The sequence below is a fragment of the Ruditapes philippinarum genome, unplaced genomic scaffold (genome assembly GCF_026571515.1).
Source record: "Ruditapes philippinarum isolate M1 unplaced genomic scaffold, ASM2657151v2 ctg943_1_1_1_1, whole genome shotgun sequence".
Lineage (NCBI taxonomy): Eukaryota > Metazoa > Mollusca > Bivalvia > Venerida > Veneridae > Ruditapes > Ruditapes philippinarum.
The window spans coordinates 9,670-29,043 of record NW_026857683.1 but is presented as its reverse complement, the minus strand read 5'-3'; the positions used below and the strand labels follow the sequence as shown (position 1 = coordinate 29,043).

Below are 19,374 nucleotides of genomic sequence, written 5' to 3'. Positions count from 1 at the left end.
CAAGGGCTCTAATTTTATGACAGATTTATCTATTTAACTCAATTATTTTGTGTTGTTTGACTGAATTTACTCATGTGGAACTTTGAAATATATATCTTGGAATATTTTGAAAAGATTTCATTATTACTTCAATACATCTTTGTGGAATGATATCAATTTATTTGAATTGAAAAATATTTATGTATACAATTTATATGTGCTAACTTTTTCATCAAAAGTGCTTTCTTGGACATTATAAGTTTTAGAGACAGTAAACTGTAATTAAATTCTTCAAAGAAAAAGAAGACTTGGAAATTGTTTAAAGCAAAGTGATAATAGAAGGTATTTATGATTCTTACATTGAACAGTTGATATGCATGATACGTTTAAAAAATCAAACATTTGAACAATTTTTGCCTTTCTAGGTGTCATCTTATAATAAATGTTTTATATATTATATTTACTATTTTCCAAAGCAGATTTTTAATGGCTTTTTAATTTGATTTTATCATCCACGAACAATCTTGTATTAAATAATATTTCAATATAGAAAAGATACAGCAAACGTTTGGAATAATTATTTAACATTTTAGTCAAAATACCAACAGCAACGTAAAAGATACAGTAAAGATATATTTAGTTATTTTTGGTGCTTATTATTATTTTTTGTCGTTCTCTAATTTCTATATTATGTAGATATTCATCAGAATATGACCACAAATTAACTTTGTGACTAACTTTTTTCAGTGTAATATCACAGTTATTTAAATGATATAATTTTTTTGAGCAGCTGGGTGATTAACAAAACTTCTAGGCACTAAATGCCTATAATTTTCACATTAATATCTATTTTGTATATGCTAATTACAGGGCTACCATGATAGGATTAATCTATCCCAAAATGCCATCCATCTAATCAGTGCCAATGGAAGCTTTGGCATTTTAGTCTGTGTCATTTAGACGCATGCTTCTGATACTTGTTAAGGGGAGGTTCTTTGATGCCTTGAGAACGAAATGTCCTGGAAACTACGTACATACTCATAAATTGCGATTAATTAACCGGACAGAATTCTGTAAATTTCGAAAATATCCCCACGCTAACAAGGTGTGTAAAAGATGAAAAAAAAGGGATTAGTAACAAAAATATATCATAAAATAAGGAATGTGTCCAAACCATATCAAATACATGATTATTGTTTATGATTAATGTATCTCGGAACGTGATATTACGAAACTCTTTTAATATTTTAAAAATGGCCATTTCTAACAATTAAAAGGCTATTTAGCATAAAGTTTCAAGATCATTATTTAAAAAAAAAATCTTATATAAATATTATAATCTAAAAGTATACATGATTTTTTCATCAAAATTAATTAAGATGCTTATATGATGGCAATTTTTTTATGCTTAATTAACATTTATATGTCCAAGTTAAGGTAATTTTTTTTTGGAGTCTGACGTAATATATATTATTTTATAACAACTATAAATTAACATATTTTACTTTGAAAATCATGATATTAAAATATTGACTAAACTGCAGCAGATATATGGTAACAAGTTTGAGTGAGTCATATCATACTCTTCTCCATCTTTTAATAGAAAAAAGATTAATATTTTTAATACATCATTATATTTTAAATTCTTATATTTATTGATTACATATCATTATATAATATCAAAATGAAGTTAAATGAAGTTAATATAGAAGGACATGGTATATATTACTTAACTTATCCTATGCATTACATTAGTTCTATATTAATTATAATGAACAGTAAAATCTAAATTAATAAATTAAGTTAAAACTGACTGCAAAATAATGAAAATATATAAGTATCACTTTGTTTCATTTTTTTTGTGCATCCCAGCTTGCAAGATATGTAGGGGATCTTTTTTTTCAACAATTCATAATAGGTTAAATATCTGAGTCAAATCCTCAACAGGATTATTTTACAAAGTCAATAAGAATGGTGAAGTGTGATTTACTGATCTAAGCTCCCAGGCCTTGTTGAGTTCTGTTACTCATTTTTATTGATAACAAACAAATGGTTTCACTTGTACTTCATTTTCTCTCAATTTTGCTCAAGTGCCATCCATTCTATACTAGAGAACACTCTAAGCCAATCACAAAACGATTTACAGTGTAACAAACAGGCTGATTGGATAATATGTTATCTATGACCTGTCAGTTACTCTATATTGTCCTCAGACAGATAAAAGAGGCGGAGCTATAGATAAAAGTGGGTGTCGCTACTGGAGCTTCATTGAATGAACTTAACAAGTGGCCGCTTTTGTTAAACTTTTATTATGGAGTAAAAATTGAGTGTATCAAGATTTTTTTTTGAAAGTTATTCATGTGTGTAGCGCATTTCTGTAGGATAAAGTTTCAGTATTGTAAGTTTATGTTTAAAATTACTTTAAAGAAAATGAAAGTTTTGTTATATTTTTTGAATAAGTAAAAATGATAGAGTTTGTTAAATTGAAGAAAATGAAAAACTTGTTTGGGGAAAGAAAATGCACAGCTGAAAAATTGTACATTATATTTCAAGGCAGAATTAATGTAGGAAATATAATAAGTGATAAAAAGAAAAAGATAACCACCCTTTCTTATTACTGTCATAGGTTTTAAAGCAGTTTTTCTGAATATTCTTGCATTCAGTTAAAGAAAGAAAGAAAAAGTTCTACAACAACAAAAAGCTTCAAATTTTTGTTGAATAGATGGTAATTTAAGTGCAAACTCAATTTTGAAGTAAGGTAAATTCTATTTAAAAAAGAAAAATATATGATACATTTAACATTCATTTCCAAGGTTTAAACATGAATCTGAAACTCCCATAAACAAAAAATCAAAAGTACCAGTAGGTAATATGACATTTTCAGTAAAGGCTTACTAATTTTCATTTTAAGTTGAGTCATACGTAACATTTCAGTGTTGACAAATAAGTAAAAATGCATTTTTTATTATTATTTCGAAGCTGATAGTTGTAGTGTCTGTTATATAACAGTGGCGCTTAAAATATTATAATCTTATAATGTGACATATATTTTTATTTTAATAATTTCAAGCTTTATTCACATGCATTAAGGATGGAAACTTTAAGGATGGAACAACAGGCAAAAAATTACTGCCAATGATTGTTCTGCTTTGGACATACATTCAAGCATTGTCAAATGATTTTTCTTCTGTTAAAAATTTAAGCTTGTTTTCAAATTTTAGCTTGTTTCCATTTTTACTGATGAGGGAAAATCTTGGGGGGAATTTTATGAAGTTTTATAGATATCAATATGTAATTTGAAGTTTGTATGTTAACATCATAATATGCTCTGAAAAGCATATTGTTACTCACAGTATCAGACCTTAACAACTCACTTCAATGTTTGTGAAATTTACTAAGGAGATGAAGTAATTATTAACAAATATTTCAAATTCCTATAATAAACAAATATGACTGTTGAATTTAATTATGACTTGAATTTATGCAAACCTCACATTATAAGTGTTTAACTTGTCTAATTCACAGAGTGTGAAGGAGAGCCAGTTGATGAAGTATATACAGAAATCTAACAACACGGAAACCAGTAACTTGATGGCAGTACATCTTCAGAATCAGGTAATTGTCTTTGCATAATTTTTATCTGTCATGATAATCACTTCAAGCACTAATAGCAAATGCAGATGACTAAATTTTTCCCAGGCCACAAGTCCTCTGAATCTGCAACGTTGTGCATTTGTGTAGAGCTTAGTATTTGAAATCCTTATATATCAAGAATTTTGAACAAATCAAAATTGAAAGTAGAAATTTAAATTCAGTGGGGTAAATGTTTTATTTTTTAATGTCAGTTTATAATGGTGTTTTATTCAATAGTTTTTATGATCTGCACATTGAGTAAAATTTGCATATTGTTTGCCAGAAAGTTGTGCACAGTTCATTAGCGTTGACAGAAGTAAGAGTCTGCCAGGCATTGATTCCATAACTCACAAGGTCATTTCTTGTTAAATGTAGAAAGAGACTGTGAAAAATGACACTGTAGACTAATGTTTTTTTCTCAAATTGAAGAATTAATATTTATAGTATGGAAACCTGATTGAGAATTTCCCCCAGATTAGAAAATTAGATTAGAAAATTAGAGGCCATCAAGGTGTAGGGTGGTTGACAGTGACCAACTTAAGGGGTGGAGGGCAGTACAAGCTTCAGAACAGTGGCAAAGAAAGCACTATATGTACAAAACATATCATATTTTACAAATTACAATATGTTTCTGCATGCATTTTGCACTTGACCATGCTTTAATACCATAGACTGTGACCATGGCTAACCATGGACCAACTAGATATACAGAAGATTGATTGGTCATTCATTGTCTTAATGGATCCAATCATGGATTTAGCATCATTATCAGTGGGAATGGTATAATAAATCACAGTATTAAATGGTTTATACTTTCTTTGCTCAAGTATATAGATATAACTAAATTGAAAGTTCCAAACTTATAGGGGTCCTATTTTTTTAGAGTTTTAAATGAGACTGTAGACAGATACAAATTCTATACTGGTCAGGAATCAATGTAATGCAATGTTTCAGGTTGTCAAAAAACTGTTTCTAATTTATTATGTTTAGCTTCTTCAAGAACAAAACATTTTTTCTGTTAAGAAATGTTTTTTTTTTTAAATTTTAACATAAGGATATTGCTTTGAAAATGTAAGTAGGGGTATGGACTTAGCCAACAACACTAATAGTGAGCATCCAAATAGTGGCCAATCATTATTTGATGGCTAACTCACTACTGTAGCTTTTTGGGTATCAAAACCCATTAAAATAACAATGACAATGAGGGGTTCCAATTTCAAAGCAGGGCATAAGTCCACTACATAATCTAGTGGCGACAGGATATGAGCAAACATTGTGGTCAAAGCATCACTTTCAGTTTAAAAATTACGCCCACAGATGGTTATCAGGTTATCAGTAGTGGTTTAACCAATGTAAACATTGTCATCTTTATGGAGCAAACAAATTTAGCTCCCATGTTACAATTAAATATCCAATTGATTAGCCTTCCTAAGTTATATTTATTTAACTTAAATTGTTGTGAAACAAAAAGTTCCAGTGGCTACATTTAACATAGCTTGAATGATTCAGCTAGCCAATAGAACAGACTCTTGTCAGTTTGCATGGACATGCCTGATGGCAGCAAGCATTTAGTGATCAGCATAAAATTTTTCTGTAGGCAATACATCGCATGGAGTAAAAAAATCTGATTGGTCATTTTATCCGCATTTGATAAGATACTGTAATTTTTGGGATATTTTATAAGCCGGCAAAATGATGGGTTAATTATGGCATACAGTATAAATTCTGACGTGATAGTCTGACCATGGTCAATGAAGCAGTCTGACCACAGTTTGTCTATACCTTTGGCTGTCAAATTATAGCAATTTGATATTGAAATTCATTGAAGTATCAGATGACAATTCCAAATAAGTTCAACATAGAAATACTGAGGAGTTAAGTAAAATAAATCAAGTTAATGATGAAGTTTTAAAGAGTTACACAGGGAAAATGTCAAGTGCTTAACAGATGTTTGTGATAGAGATGGACTGTCCTATCACAGAGCATTTCTGATTTTGTGAATCTTCTGTCAGGGAGGTTTGTTTTGTTGTTGATGAATGCAGGACTTTTATTGATTTCAGTAATTGAAGAGTTTTATAGTATTTGTTCAATTTCTTAGCACAAGGTCTCAGCATATATCTTCAGGAAAAAAAGAAAACTGTGAAAGAAAAGTTTTGAACTCCATGTACTTTGATGTCATGTTAGAATTTTTAGAGAATGTACGTTTGTTTATAACATAAAAGAGACTGAATTTTAAGTATATCACTTCCAAAAAGTCTCCAAGTCTAAGGGTCTATGCAAAACTGTCATAATTCTGTAAACTTTTTGAGACAAATTATTCTTGAATTATCAAAAGCCTGTTTTTGTATTAAAAAAAAGGTATGCCTTTGAATTTCTCATTAAGCAAAAAACAAAAGTCACTCAAACAAACCAATTTATTCAACACCTGGCTTTTATTTTTGTTAAAGATTTTGGAATTTTCTCATCGCTCAACGTTTTACTGTGTCACAACGCGGCTTGATTTTAAATTACTTTTTAATCACTTGCCCAAGAATGTACAAGGTTTTTCGATGAAACGGTATATTTTCTTATGTGAAAAAACTATTTTTGAAGGAAATGCCATCTACCAATTTAGAATAATTCTTAATAGATGGTGTTGATAAGTTTTGCAATGGTACCGTGATATCATCTGGAAGCTTGATAAAAATTATGCAACCACTTGAGTGAATCGGCATCATGACTTGCTCTCAAACGAGTGAGAGACAAAAACAGCTTATGAATGATAACGAAAAGACGTTTTCCCACAATTATTTCTGAAATCTGCGACGTTCCAAACCGCAAACCCGCTGCGTTACTTGTTACATAGAAAGGCTTAAAATTTATGGGATGACATAAATATAAACGACTTCCAGATTTTGATGTATTGCATCAAAGAATTTCACACACTGTCTGTTTCGCTGTCCGAGTGAATCTGAACAAACTTATTATTCATAAAACGGTGAGAAGATTTTTGCAGTAATGTTTTTCATGTAATTAATAAGTAATTTTGCTGATTTTTGCATTGCGAGAGAAAAAAGTTTGAAAGAAAAAGTTCACAACAGAAAAAATGGTACGGCTTTTTAAGACATGCTGTTTTTTTATGGACACAAAATTTGTCAGAATTCACTGATGATTGTTAATAATAGAGATTTTATGTAAGGGCTGGTGAGGACAGGTAAAAGCATGGGGAGCTTTTTTTAAGAAAGGCGTTAAAACAACCTGTGAATTTTTTTTTTTTAACAGGTGTTTACTTTATAGTTTTAAGTACCAACGTGACAGTTTTAGAAATATTTTTTTCCCAGCAGAGTATTATTGATGGTTTTCAAAGATTAATCGGAATAAGTGTCTACCTAGTGAAAATAAAAAAACATTCATGCTCCGCCATCTCTCATTAAAGTTATTTTTAGAACTTGCCAATTGAAAACGTTACGGTAGTTTGAGATAATTCTTTCAGTCCATACATGCAGTTGTCATTTAGAAGTGTAAAGATTTTGGAATACCAGCAGGGGTGACTGATAACTTCAGTGGAAGCTTGAAATTTAAAGGCGAATCTAAAGTCGTAGAGAAATGGCAATCAGCAGTCAGCAGACTGTTACAGATATTGCCATTTTTTTTAGGCAGATAAATTGCTATTGGGAAGCGAAGGCGTGTTTTTGAAGTGTAGATAAATATATATAAGAATACAGTATAAAGTGTACTATTTAGAAAAAAAAAGTGATTTGTTTGATTTTTGAAATTTTTACTGTTGATGAATGATACGAGGGTGTGAATAAGAAATTCTGATTGGGGACCTTGATAAAAAAATTTCATGTAAAAATGTAGCATTTTTATTACAAATTTTAGATGGAATATGACAAGGTGTCTAAGCAACTATTAGCACAGTCATGAATATTTTACCATTAGACTATCTGACTTGCTTATCAGACTTGCTTTAGCAATAATTCATTTTTTTATTATGTTGTTCATAATGTTGATAAATGCTATAAATTTATAACGATATTAAATAAATGTTATGTTTGAAAATCAAATACTCTTCAATAATGGAGGAAAATAGTAATGAACGTTTATATCTATATTTTCAGTTGTACTATCGGGCCATACGGGAGATTCAGGCGGGCGAAGAAATGTTGTTGTACGCCAAGGACCGACTTTACCAGGAACCGGATTTTACCGGACTTTTCCAGAAAAAGATTTCAGGTAATTATTTGTTTATATACTGTTTATGAAGTATTGCTTTTGGTCAATGCACGATGTCTTCTATGGCGTTCAGCAGGGATGAAGATCAGTGTTCCTTATTTTGAAATTTTGTCGCATAATTTTCTGAATTCTTCTTTAGGAAAACTGGGTGTTCCTTGCAAAAGCTGTTCATATTGAAAAAAAAAAACATTCAATTTTTATGCAAGTTCTATCTGCACGGATTTCACCATGTTTAGACATTTTCAGTGCAGACGTTTTTCACATTAGGGAAATAAATTTTTTCAATATTAAATGTAGGGGGTATCAATTTACATGAGAGATATTTTTAACATGTTGAGTGCATGCCTGTAACACAATTCTCTTCAAAAATAAAGTGCCGTACTCATCTGCTTTAAACAACGAAATAAAAAATGAATTTATATTCTGATAAGATTTTAATCGAATGATTTATCACATATTCATGATAGAACAGACATTTCTCATTTTTTTCTTTATGGACATTGAATGTCATTAAAAAATGTCAAATTATAAAGGGTTAAATAGAAATTACACAACAATAAGCGTTTCATTATTTTAAATGCAAAATTCATGGGGTGTGCCTAAGTGCATGAACATAAAACTGTTCCGAGGGGATGAAACTGGGATGTATACTGGCATGAGGGTGTTGGTAAGAGAGTTTAGAGTCTGTGGTGTCATACCAGATAAAACTTTTAATAGGTTTGTTTTAAATAGTTCTCCCCATGTGATGAAATGCTTAACAAGTTTGGAGACATCAGGATGAGATAAACGCTTGTTTGATATAAGGATAATGCAATCTGTCAGATGCAATTTCATGAAATCATGGGAAAGACAAAAATGAAAACAAAATTTAAAAAAAGGATGAAAAAATGAAGAAAAAGCACTGTGAATTTGTTTGTTATCAGATGATTTTGTTTTTGATTTTAAAAAGGTGTTATTTTTGTTGAAAAAAAAAAAATATTATTAATTGTTTACTTTATTTTGATATTCTGAAATTTTTCGTGTAAACAACTCATATATTTTTCATTATCTCCTTTTAAATGATTTCAATTTTAAGTTGGTGCTCATGCTGATTTTACCTTTTGTGTGAAGATTCGTTGAATTGAAAAGGCGGGAACGCAACTGAAAGTGTCACCTTGTAACAAATACATATTCTGTACTTAAGTCTGAAGATTCAACTGTACTTTATTATTTTCAACATTGTACGAAAGACATTAGCGGATAAATAGATTAACAAAGGATTAGTGAATTAAAAGGTGTCATAGGGCTTTCATTCGAGAAAGATCGCTTAGTCCCATTAAATATTAATATTTGAGAAAGGGTATATCCTATTCAGTAAAGAAAAAACTGACTGATTGTCGATAGTGTTTCAGTTTATTCGTAATGATTTAAACATTTTAATAAAATAGTGAATCGTTCTTTAATAAACTTGTCCGCATAGGACGTCAAGTTTGAAATTTTACTATCATTGTAATTTGGGGGAAAAAATCAATTGTTAAATATGTGGTCACTGAGTACATTTAATACTCTACAAATAATCAATTAGAACTAAAATAGACATATTTTTATGAATACTAGATATAGATGCACAATTTGAAAATATCTTTCTTTTTTAGATAATAATGCATTTTTTGACAATTATACAGTCTTGAAGTGTCAGATACATTTAATAAGTCACAATATATGTATAAAAAAAGATTACAAAACCCCATCATAATGTCTTCATTTTGATCATTTGGTGCATCAGACTATAATGAGCATACTTGATTAAATTGTTTTTTTCTTCCAAAATTAAACCTTATAAAGCTGTGCTTGATTTATCTTTTGTGCATTTTAGTTATAAATATTAGTAGAAGTCAATTTTTCCTTGTAAGAAATCTCTTTATTTCTTTTTCTTATTTTTTATATGGGAATTTTTTTGGGAGTATAGGGGGAATTTCTGTCAAATATCATAAATCATACAGCAATAAGCATCCTTATTCCCTTTCTTTATCTCTGAACAAGGAAACAAAGCAGGTCATCCCAGTTTAATGTGCCAATATAAAAAGATATGCAAAAGGGAAATTTTATATTTTTATTGCGGTATTTAAAATGGTATTTCTACAGGATGCGCTACACCCATTGAATCTTTATTATCTCTTTCGAGTGGGGCAAATAAATCATTGATTTCTAATCGGAATTCTATTACACTTTCATTTACGTCCTTTTCAAGTGCGAAGAGTTCTTCAGGACTATCAACGGAGAATATATAGCTTGTTGTATTAGTACATTAGTATATAGACGTACTTGTAAATTATCATTTTTAATATATCCTTGTACCTGTTGTTTGATCGAATCTTATATACAGTATATAAAATGAATGAAAAATGGTACAGTAATAATTATTGTTTTAAATGAGAAAGTATTAAAAATTAGACTTTTTAAAATTTAAGTCGCTATTAATACACACATAAGGAAAATGGCTTTATTTTGGTAAAATAATAATCATTAAACATATATTTTGTTATTTTGGTTATGAATTTTTGTTGTTATATAACACACAATGCAATATAGAGGCTTGGAAATTTCATAGTCTTCGATATAGGGCACAATGTATTCTAAATCGGATATTACAAATATCTGAAAAAGGATATACATACTTTGGTTATCTTAATTCGTTTTTGAGAACACTTTGTATGGGATAATATAGTGTTTTATGGCAGACCATTGGGATGGAAGAATTGAGAGTAATTGAACAGATGGGTGATAATTTTCCGAGCTCTTGACAAAAGACAATGAGACGTTATTTATGATGATATTCAAGTGTACGACATCTTCACATATTGTTTACCCCACGTTTTTATCCAATCATAAAGATAAGGTAGAAAATAAATAGCTAGTCGAAAGGACATTTTAAATGAGGACATTTAATATTCACAGAAATCTTTGATTTTTCACACAGAAATCTTTGATTTTTTAACAGATCTGGCTTATTAAAAGATTTTCCTTTCATTTTTTATTCCCACCACACTCCTCCCCTTCTTATAGATATAGCTTAATATAATCCATTGTAACTTTCTGTGAGAATTTAAGAGCAAAAAAGTAACTGAAATACTAAGGTATATGTATATGACATGAATTATTATTAAGGAAAGGACATGTTGATACAGCGGCCATTAAATGTGTAAATGATACACGAGCCAGCTTTCAAAGGTGCAAGAAAATGTTGTTTTGTCCGCTATTAAGGTTTGCTGTTTCTGGCATGTTTTTGACATACACTTTTATACAAGCTATTAAATAAGCAAGTTAAACGATTGTCAGGAATTGCTCTCTTTTTTTGACAATTATTTAACACTGTTTGACGTAAAAAAAATTCTACGTAAATTCTCTTCCTGCATCTGACAACCTATACATACATGTCTTGTATAAAAGGTATTCGTACAAAGAATTATTGGTCATTTATTTAGGAACGATTCCATATAATAATACGGATTAGCAGAAATAAAGTCTCATTTTGAATAATTGTCGATTATCATGATTAAATCACGTAATTATATAAGTTGCCAGTCGAAGTCTGAGTTTTATGTGTATCTTAGGAAAATTTTGAAAGAAAAAGGATATTTTACAAATGGTTTGTCAATATTTAAATTAATATAGTTATTATATTTTTATTGATAAAAAAAAAAAAATCAGAAATGAAAGACTAAGATTAAAAATTAAAAAACACACCAAAAAACAAGGATAAAATAAAAAAAATCGTAATTTTAAAAAAAAATCAAATTCTATATTTGCAAATTCTAAATGTTTTTAATAAAAGTTAATACATTTTGTTTTTTGAACACCATATAAATATTGACATCATCTTTTTCAGAAGGGGAGACGACAATTCCATGTGGGGAGTGCGGGGAAATTTTCAAGGATCCAATGTCGCTTCACAAACATCAGCTTTTCTCATGTAACAACTCCCGATCAGACTATGGGCACGGCCAGGATCTGTCCGGAGACGATGCTAAAAGGTAATGTCTAATCTACTTGTCATATACTCAACATTGCAATCCATAAATTGAAATTTTTTAGAATTTGAACTGTGATGATAATAGAATAACGTAGAATCCTTATAAGGGTTCATCAAACTAGCTTAGGGTAGATGGTTCTCCTCAGGGACACTGTTAATTATGCCTGTAATTAATACTAGAACCAAATGTCATAACTGTGCCGGTATTCCTGGAAAAATTGCCATTTAAAACCATTATAGTTGCTAGAAAAACAAAAACAAAATTAATGAATTTAAAGAAAAAGTAACACCCCTCGAACATAATGATAACTGTTTGTCACATACTTGAAATGATAGAGACGTATGAATCAGTTTCACATTTTTAAATGTTATTGATCCATGTAATCTTAATGCATGACAAAAAGAAAGCACCTGTAAGACACTGATCAAATAACGGGAGCATGGCTTTTTAAAATCTATAATGAACTTTACTGACCCTTATGTTGTTCTTTTTATTGTTAAAAATGTAAAAAAATTACGATATCAGATTTCCGACAGTGTTTACATTTGATCAAGGTGAAAATCATAATGTTTGTTGTCGCATTTCACTTGATGATTTTAACCAGAAATTAATTTTAATGTGATTTCATTTTGCATGATTATATAGATTAAGAAGTTAGCATTTATAATTAAAATTCTTGCACTCTGTCAAAATAAACGTGTGTATCATATTTAGACATATGACTCAAGGAGTTAAGTGAATAATTCAATCTTGAAAGAAAAAAAAAGAACAATTGTAATAAAAGATCGCATCTGGGGTGAAATGTAGCGGGCAGTGATAAAAAATTCGATGTTTTCAAGACAATAAAATGGATTGAGTTACTAATTTTGACACGTTTTTCCGAAATATTAGAGTTTTAAGATACCCTGGTCAACAAAGGAATCCTTAGAGTGAGGCATTTTCATGAATTTTACGATCCTCGTACATTAGCAAAATATTGTCATTTTTGTCAAGTGGCGTAGAAAACGAAAACTATTTTTTTTGCACCTGAGCATTACATTGTGCTCTGGAGAACAATAGATTTAGCTATGTTTGCTATTTACCGTAACTGATTATAGATAAACCGGGTAAAAATGATACCTTAAATGAAACAGTGACCATTTTTTCCTTGATGATTTCTGTCATTAAATTATAAACTTTGATTTTTTATTGTGACAAAATTATAACGGTATTTCTGTTTGCTCTTTAATTTACATCAGAAAAAGTGTACTGATGAATTGGGGAATGACAAATTAAGCATTAATAAATAGTAACAGGTGGTTTGGAATTGCAACATACTTATTGCGAGATATTTTATATTTTTCTTCTCATTAAATAAAAGGGAATTGGAACTAAAGCACATTTTTCTCTTTTGTATGATATATAGTAAATTGGAACTTTTATTGTAAATAAATTTAAAACAGAATGTCTGAAAGCATATAATTATTAAGGATGTTGCATATTCCTAAAACTCTTAAAATAATTTTTCTTTCTTGGGATGTGTAATTAATTCTTTTTACTAATTATCTAGAAAAAAAAACTATGAGACAGGGATAACAGAATTTAAATTTTATAATTTTATTGACAGTGTGGATGGTAGATATTCACCAATGGCACCGAATGAAAGAGACTCGCCAGAAAACACTGAGGGCGGAGAATTTAAATGTGAGGAATGCCCCAGGAGTTTCTCTTTAAAGTCAAACCTAGCACGTCATCAGATAGTTCATGAGTCCGGGAGAAGGTTTGCCTGCGAACATTGCGACCGTCACTTTACCGATCCGTCAAACTTGCAGCGTCATATCCGATCCCAGCATCATGGTGCCAGGTGTCATGCTTGTACCGAATGTGGCAAAACATTTGCGACGTCATCTGGTCTAAAGCAACATCAGCATATTCACTCAAGTGTGAAACCGTTCCAATGTGAGGTAAGTTATATCTATAAATTTAACCCATAATCTGCTAATTGTCTTAAATGAACTTGTCGAGCTATCATTTTTTGTAAAAGTATCCATTTTATCAAAATTTGGTGATATCATGATTAAAATTAAACTTTCATTCAGATTGGCTATAAATTGTTTCAAATTATATGCTATTGCTTTATATTTTATACTTTTACTGTTATGCTTTTGGGGAAGAATTTCAGAAAAATAAAGATAATCTTAAAGAATTAAAAAGTCTGCCAATGGACGCCAGCATAATATTTCCAATTTATAAAATTCAGTGTTTTGCAAGTACATGTGTTTGGTTTAAATGTTCTTTTACAAATGGAATTTCCTACTTTCAGGTCTGTCTAAAGGCTTACACACAGTTTTCCAATCTTTGCCGACACAAGAGAATGCATGCTGACTGTCGTCAACAGATTAAATGTAATGATTGTGGCCAAGCCTTCTCCACAATAACATCTCTCAGTAAACATAAGAGATTCTGTGAAGGTGCATTGAGAAACGGCATGAGATTAGGTGGTTTTGGAGGAGAAACAAAGATTCCGCCATCAACTGGGCTCTTGGGCGCTAGTCAATCAACACCCTTCTCGCCAGCTATGATGATGGGCTTATACGGTAGCCGCCCAGCATTTCCATTCTATCCACCTGCTCTTGGTAATCTACAGATGTTTCCAGCTGGCCATCCATTGTCTGCATTAACAGCTCTTTCTCCGAGCAGTTTGAGGTCACCTGGATTGCCATCCTTGACACCGGAGAAACCAGATTTGAGCCCGGCTGAAAAATATGAAAAACGGGCCCCAGAGGGTAGCGATGGTGGATCGGAGCTCAACTCCGGTAGTGATTTGGACAATATTCCTTCTGATTCTGAGAGTGAAAAGAGTGTTGGTGCATCGCTACATTCATTGGATACAAAAACACACACTGTGTCAGTAACTGTTCCTAAGCCTGTTGCGTTTATTCCTCAGTCTTTGACATCACAAACTAGCGACTTTTCATCGCATGCTTTTCTTCCTCCAAAGAAAAGTCCTTCACCTTCGCAAGATATGAAACCTGATTCGTCAGAACAACCTTTTGATTTCTCTAAACCTGCTGAAGACGACTATGTGACTCCTCCAAAGAACAACTCTGCAGCTAATCAGGTTGGCAAGCAGGAGGGAGAACTTCCCCTTGATCTCAGTCAAACAAAAGAAATAACTCCCCCTGAAGCTCCAAGAAAAACCCATGTTTTTGGTGAAGTTAAAACCCCTGTTACACCCGAACCACGTCTTCATTATGCCTACCCACAGTTTCCAAAACAGCTTATGATGGAACAGGCTCTTCGTATGGCTGAACAGAAAGAAAAGTCTCCAGTTGAGTCCAGCAATTTTCTGAGATACCAGCGTTTTCCTTTTGCTAGCCCACCACAGTATCCCGTTGGAATTAACCCCTTCAGTTTCATCAGTCAGGCTTCCCCAAAGTCTGTTACATCAGCTTCATCTATTTCTTCGATGTCTCCTCAAGGAAAAGCATTCCCCGAGTTTGGTGGCTCACCATCCCAGATTGGACAATTTTCAACACCTAATAAACTGAAAGATCGTTACAGTTGCAAATTCTGTGGCAAGGTCTTTCCCAGGAGTGCAAACTTAACTCGCCATTTGAGAACACATACTGGTGAACAACCTTATAAATGTAAATACTGTGAGCGGTCATTCTCCATCTCGTCAAATCTTCAGCGACATGTTCGAAATATTCACAACAAAGAAAAACCATTTAGATGTCCATTGTGCGATAGATGCTTCGGTCAACAGACCAATCTTGATCGTCATTTGAAGAAGCACGAGACCGAGGGACCAAATATTGTTGATTCACCTGAGCGAATGGAAGAAAGGGAGACTGAACTTGATGATAAAGACGAGTCTTATTTTTCCGAAATAAGAAACTTCATCGGAAAGGCGACCACTCTGGGTGGAAATCCTGATATAAACCAAAACTCTCTGTCTGTAGTTGAACTCAAACACCGAATGGAATTGCTGCAGCAGGAAAAAATGGCTGAAGACAGTGATGAAGAGATTGACCCCGTTTCTGATGACCATGATGCCAAGTCGGCCAAGTCTGATGAAAGAGGTGAAACTGTAATGGACAATGATTCTAGTGAACCAAGTGTAAAGAAGGCTCGTATGTCAGAGCAGCTGAAGATTTCTACTTATACAAATGAACAAGAGCCTTTGCCCCTGTGTAAAAAACCAGGTTTTGAACTGAAAAGAGACTTTAGTCCCGTGATGTGTTCATAGAACGGTTAGCTTGTGATTTGCAGTTGTATTATTAAGTAATGTAAATTTGACAGATGAGTTTTTTTCTGAATTTAATTGAATTTAAAGTATGTATACTTAACCTCCCTATGAGTTGATACTTTTGAGGTATGGCAGAATTGTTATTAACTATTATAGTGTTTGTTTTTGCAAACAATATTCTTATTTAAATCATATGTTTAGAGATTTTATTTATTGACTATATCAAATATAATCATAATAAGTCAGTTTGGTGTTACCTAAGGGTAACCTTTTTTAAGCGCTGCAAATTTGTACAAATTTTGTCTTACTTTTTTTTTTCTCTGTAATTTTGTAATGTCATTAAGGCTGGTTAAATGGGACCAAACTTTTACAAATTTAACTTCTTATGGCTTTTACATTGTACATGATGTTTTGTTAATGAATTACCTCGATGCTGTTGAGAAAACAACAAAACAATGTTTATTTCATTAATCACTTTCAAAGTTGTTAAAGAATTTTGTAGAGTCAAGCAATATCATGTTTTCTTTTTTTTATCAACGTTATTATGGGTAGAGTCTTATATTGGAAATTTAGGCGTAATAGTTTGAACAGGAAACTCGTTCTTAGTATTCATTATGCAAAATGATTTCCGGTAACCATGTGACATTTTAGAACCGACACGGTGGCGCGCTCATTTTTAAAAATGATATTCATTCATATTGTGTTAATTGCATGATAATTGCAACAGTCGTGGAAAATGTCACATGTTTTAGATAATATTTGCCACTAATTTTGATATTGAAGATTGCACGTGACACGCTTTTAGAACTTGTAACTACAGAATATATATGTGGCTGACTCTGTCTCAATTGGTAAAATGGCTCGCAAGTGCTTTGAGGTCCTTTGTGTGAATCCAGATTAGGCATATGGGTTTTCATGATTTTGAACATACAAAATTGCTTATCCCTTATATAGCATTTTATATACCCTAATTTGAAGACAAAAAAAGTTACTGTGAAATATTCACCAAAACATTTTTTTTTTTTAATTTGTTTATTACAATGAAAGCTATAATTTCAAACCAATTAAAAAAATTCTAGCATTCCACGTATTTTTATATAGGAATGATGTTTGAATAATAAACTTTAAACATTGTCTTATCTAAAATTGTATTTCTTGAATCTCATGTATAATGTTGAACTTATTCAAAATTTCTTGCCACAGCAGTTGGAAAGAATCTCAGAAATAAAGAAAAGAATTACACCAGAACAATGTATCAAGTTCTTTCAGTTGGTCAGAATCTCAAAGAAAAAATATAGGCATTTTTAAAATATATACATATATTTATTTTTTGTAATCTTTTGTACACTGTAAATAATCTGACTATTTTAGAAAGCAATCTATTAAGTATTAAATGCATATATATTTATAGATTTATGAGAAAATAAAAAAAATGTTAATTCTTAGTATACCATTTGCAATACTGAGGTATCACATGGCAATGGTCATCAGTAGAGAGCAAGGTCAGGCAGGACATCCATGCTCTTTACCATTAACTGCATAATTGTAAAAAAAATTGATAACCAAAAAACCCTCTTTTTTTAACCATGGACTGCTTCAATTTCAAACCAGGACAAGTCTATTATGCAAATTTAGGGTAAGGCTTTAGGATAAAACTATGTTCATATCATATTCAATATAGAAAAAAAAAAGTGTTTTCGAAAAAAAATTTCTTTCTTTTTTTTTCTCACATTAAAGGAACTTCCTGATATATATAAAGGTTACTTTATGAATATATTAGTAGTTAGGAGTTCTAATTAAACAATTAGGCCATGATTGTATGATAATTATATGTAAATTATAAAGTTCTTTTTTTTTTGCTTCTGACAATCGTTGGATGAAATGGTTTCATTTTTTGTCATTTACAGTGAAATTACTGTTATCTGTAATTATCACCATGATAAGATAATTTATCAAAGCATTATCAGTATTTAAAAAGCCCAAAAATTGTCATAATTTTGATACTTAATAAACAGAATGGAAAGTTCAATGAAAATGTTGATAATTATATAATTATATCTACAGAGTAACTTAAATGTTATTTTTCATATATTTTTTTTTTGTAAATTCAATCAAGTCTGTTACTTTCCTTATGCATTTAAGTACTTAAAATATTATGGATATGTTTAAGTGTAAGGTTTTGTATGGGACCACCTTTTTTTCAAAGGGAAAACTTTTTTTGTTTATACATAGTATATATTCCATGTAAATAGTGAAAATTCTGACCAAAGTATATAGACCAAAGTTATTTATATGTATATAATGGTAGTTATTCTGTATCTATGTACACATGTATTTAAATATGTAAATATATATATACATTGTATACTTTAGTGTGAATATTGCTTATTTTGACTTTGATTGATTAATTATAAATCAATGTAGAGTGACGTATTTTCATCATAAATTTGATTTATTGATTTAAATAATATTTTATAAAATTCCCCCCCCCCCAACCCCGCCCTCTTTGCAATTTATATTATGAATCCCAGCTTTACATTACATACAAAACTATTAAACACTTTGATTTATGTAACTCGTTAGTTGTTTGGTGCTTCAGTAATATTTTTCTTTTATTTTTATAAACAATAGATAGATCTACTTATGCATTTAAAACTTTCATTTTCTTGCCATTATAGCTTATTTTTTTTTACCCAATTTAGTTTTTTTCCTAATTAAAGGGAAGTAACTGTGATGATTTTATTTTGGATAGAATTTCTAGTTTCTTACCAGTTGCTTCCCCTTTTTGACTGAGGACCAACAATGATCACATTCCTTGAAAACATGATGAGTTTCTGAATTTTTGTAATGAAATTTGATAAATTTTGAATCACTAGTGTGAACTAGACACTTAAATAAAAGTGTTGAAAAAAAAAAGTTTTGTCAAGCTACTAAAAAGTGTGATTTTTCCTTGTTTTTCAAACTGTTTATGTTGTTTTTGAGGTTTACTGTCTCCGTGTGATGAAAATAAAATGTGCTTTCTTGATAAAAACAGAACTTTGTGCTCGTTTTCAATTCTTCCTTCACTGTTTAATGTCCATAGTCAATGAATTTTAGTTTCTCCTAGCTTTGGTCTGAACTGCCATGTACAGCTGTATACATGAATGTTTATCAACATCTAAAATATAAAGTATTTGAACTCATTGCTAACTGCAGTTACATAGGTCTGCCCTGATGTGTGACAATATGTACATATTGATAAATTAATTTACCACATTGTTATTGACTGGCCATAACCAAAATAACAAAGTAATGTAAATTACA

General features: G+C 30.8%; 1 protein-coding gene across 2 annotated transcripts in view; it reads left to right on the top strand.

Moving 5' to 3' along the window:
- LOC132750575 (histone-lysine N-methyltransferase PRDM16-like) overlaps positions 1-19,107 on the top strand; it is a 45,718-nt gene extending 26,611 nt beyond the window's left edge. The window contains exons 1-6 of one of the 2 annotated variants that reach the window (XM_060740580.1): positions 2,226-2,377; positions 3,505-3,594; positions 7,713-7,827; positions 11,696-11,840; positions 13,447-13,783; positions 14,143-19,107. In XM_060740580.1, the coding sequence (XP_060596563.1) occupies positions 3,526-3,594; positions 7,713-7,827; positions 11,696-11,840; positions 13,447-13,783; positions 14,143-16,071 (2,595 nt within the window). In that variant the 5' untranslated portion in view covers positions 2,226-2,377; positions 3,505-3,525 and the 3' untranslated portion in view covers positions 16,072-19,107. Of the gene's footprint in view, positions 1-2,225; positions 2,378-3,504; positions 3,595-7,712; positions 7,828-11,695; positions 11,841-13,446; positions 13,784-14,142 lie in introns of those variants that run through there. The other variant, XM_060740579.1, reaches the window with a different exon arrangement.
- Positions 19,108-19,374: the final 267 nt, after the last annotated feature.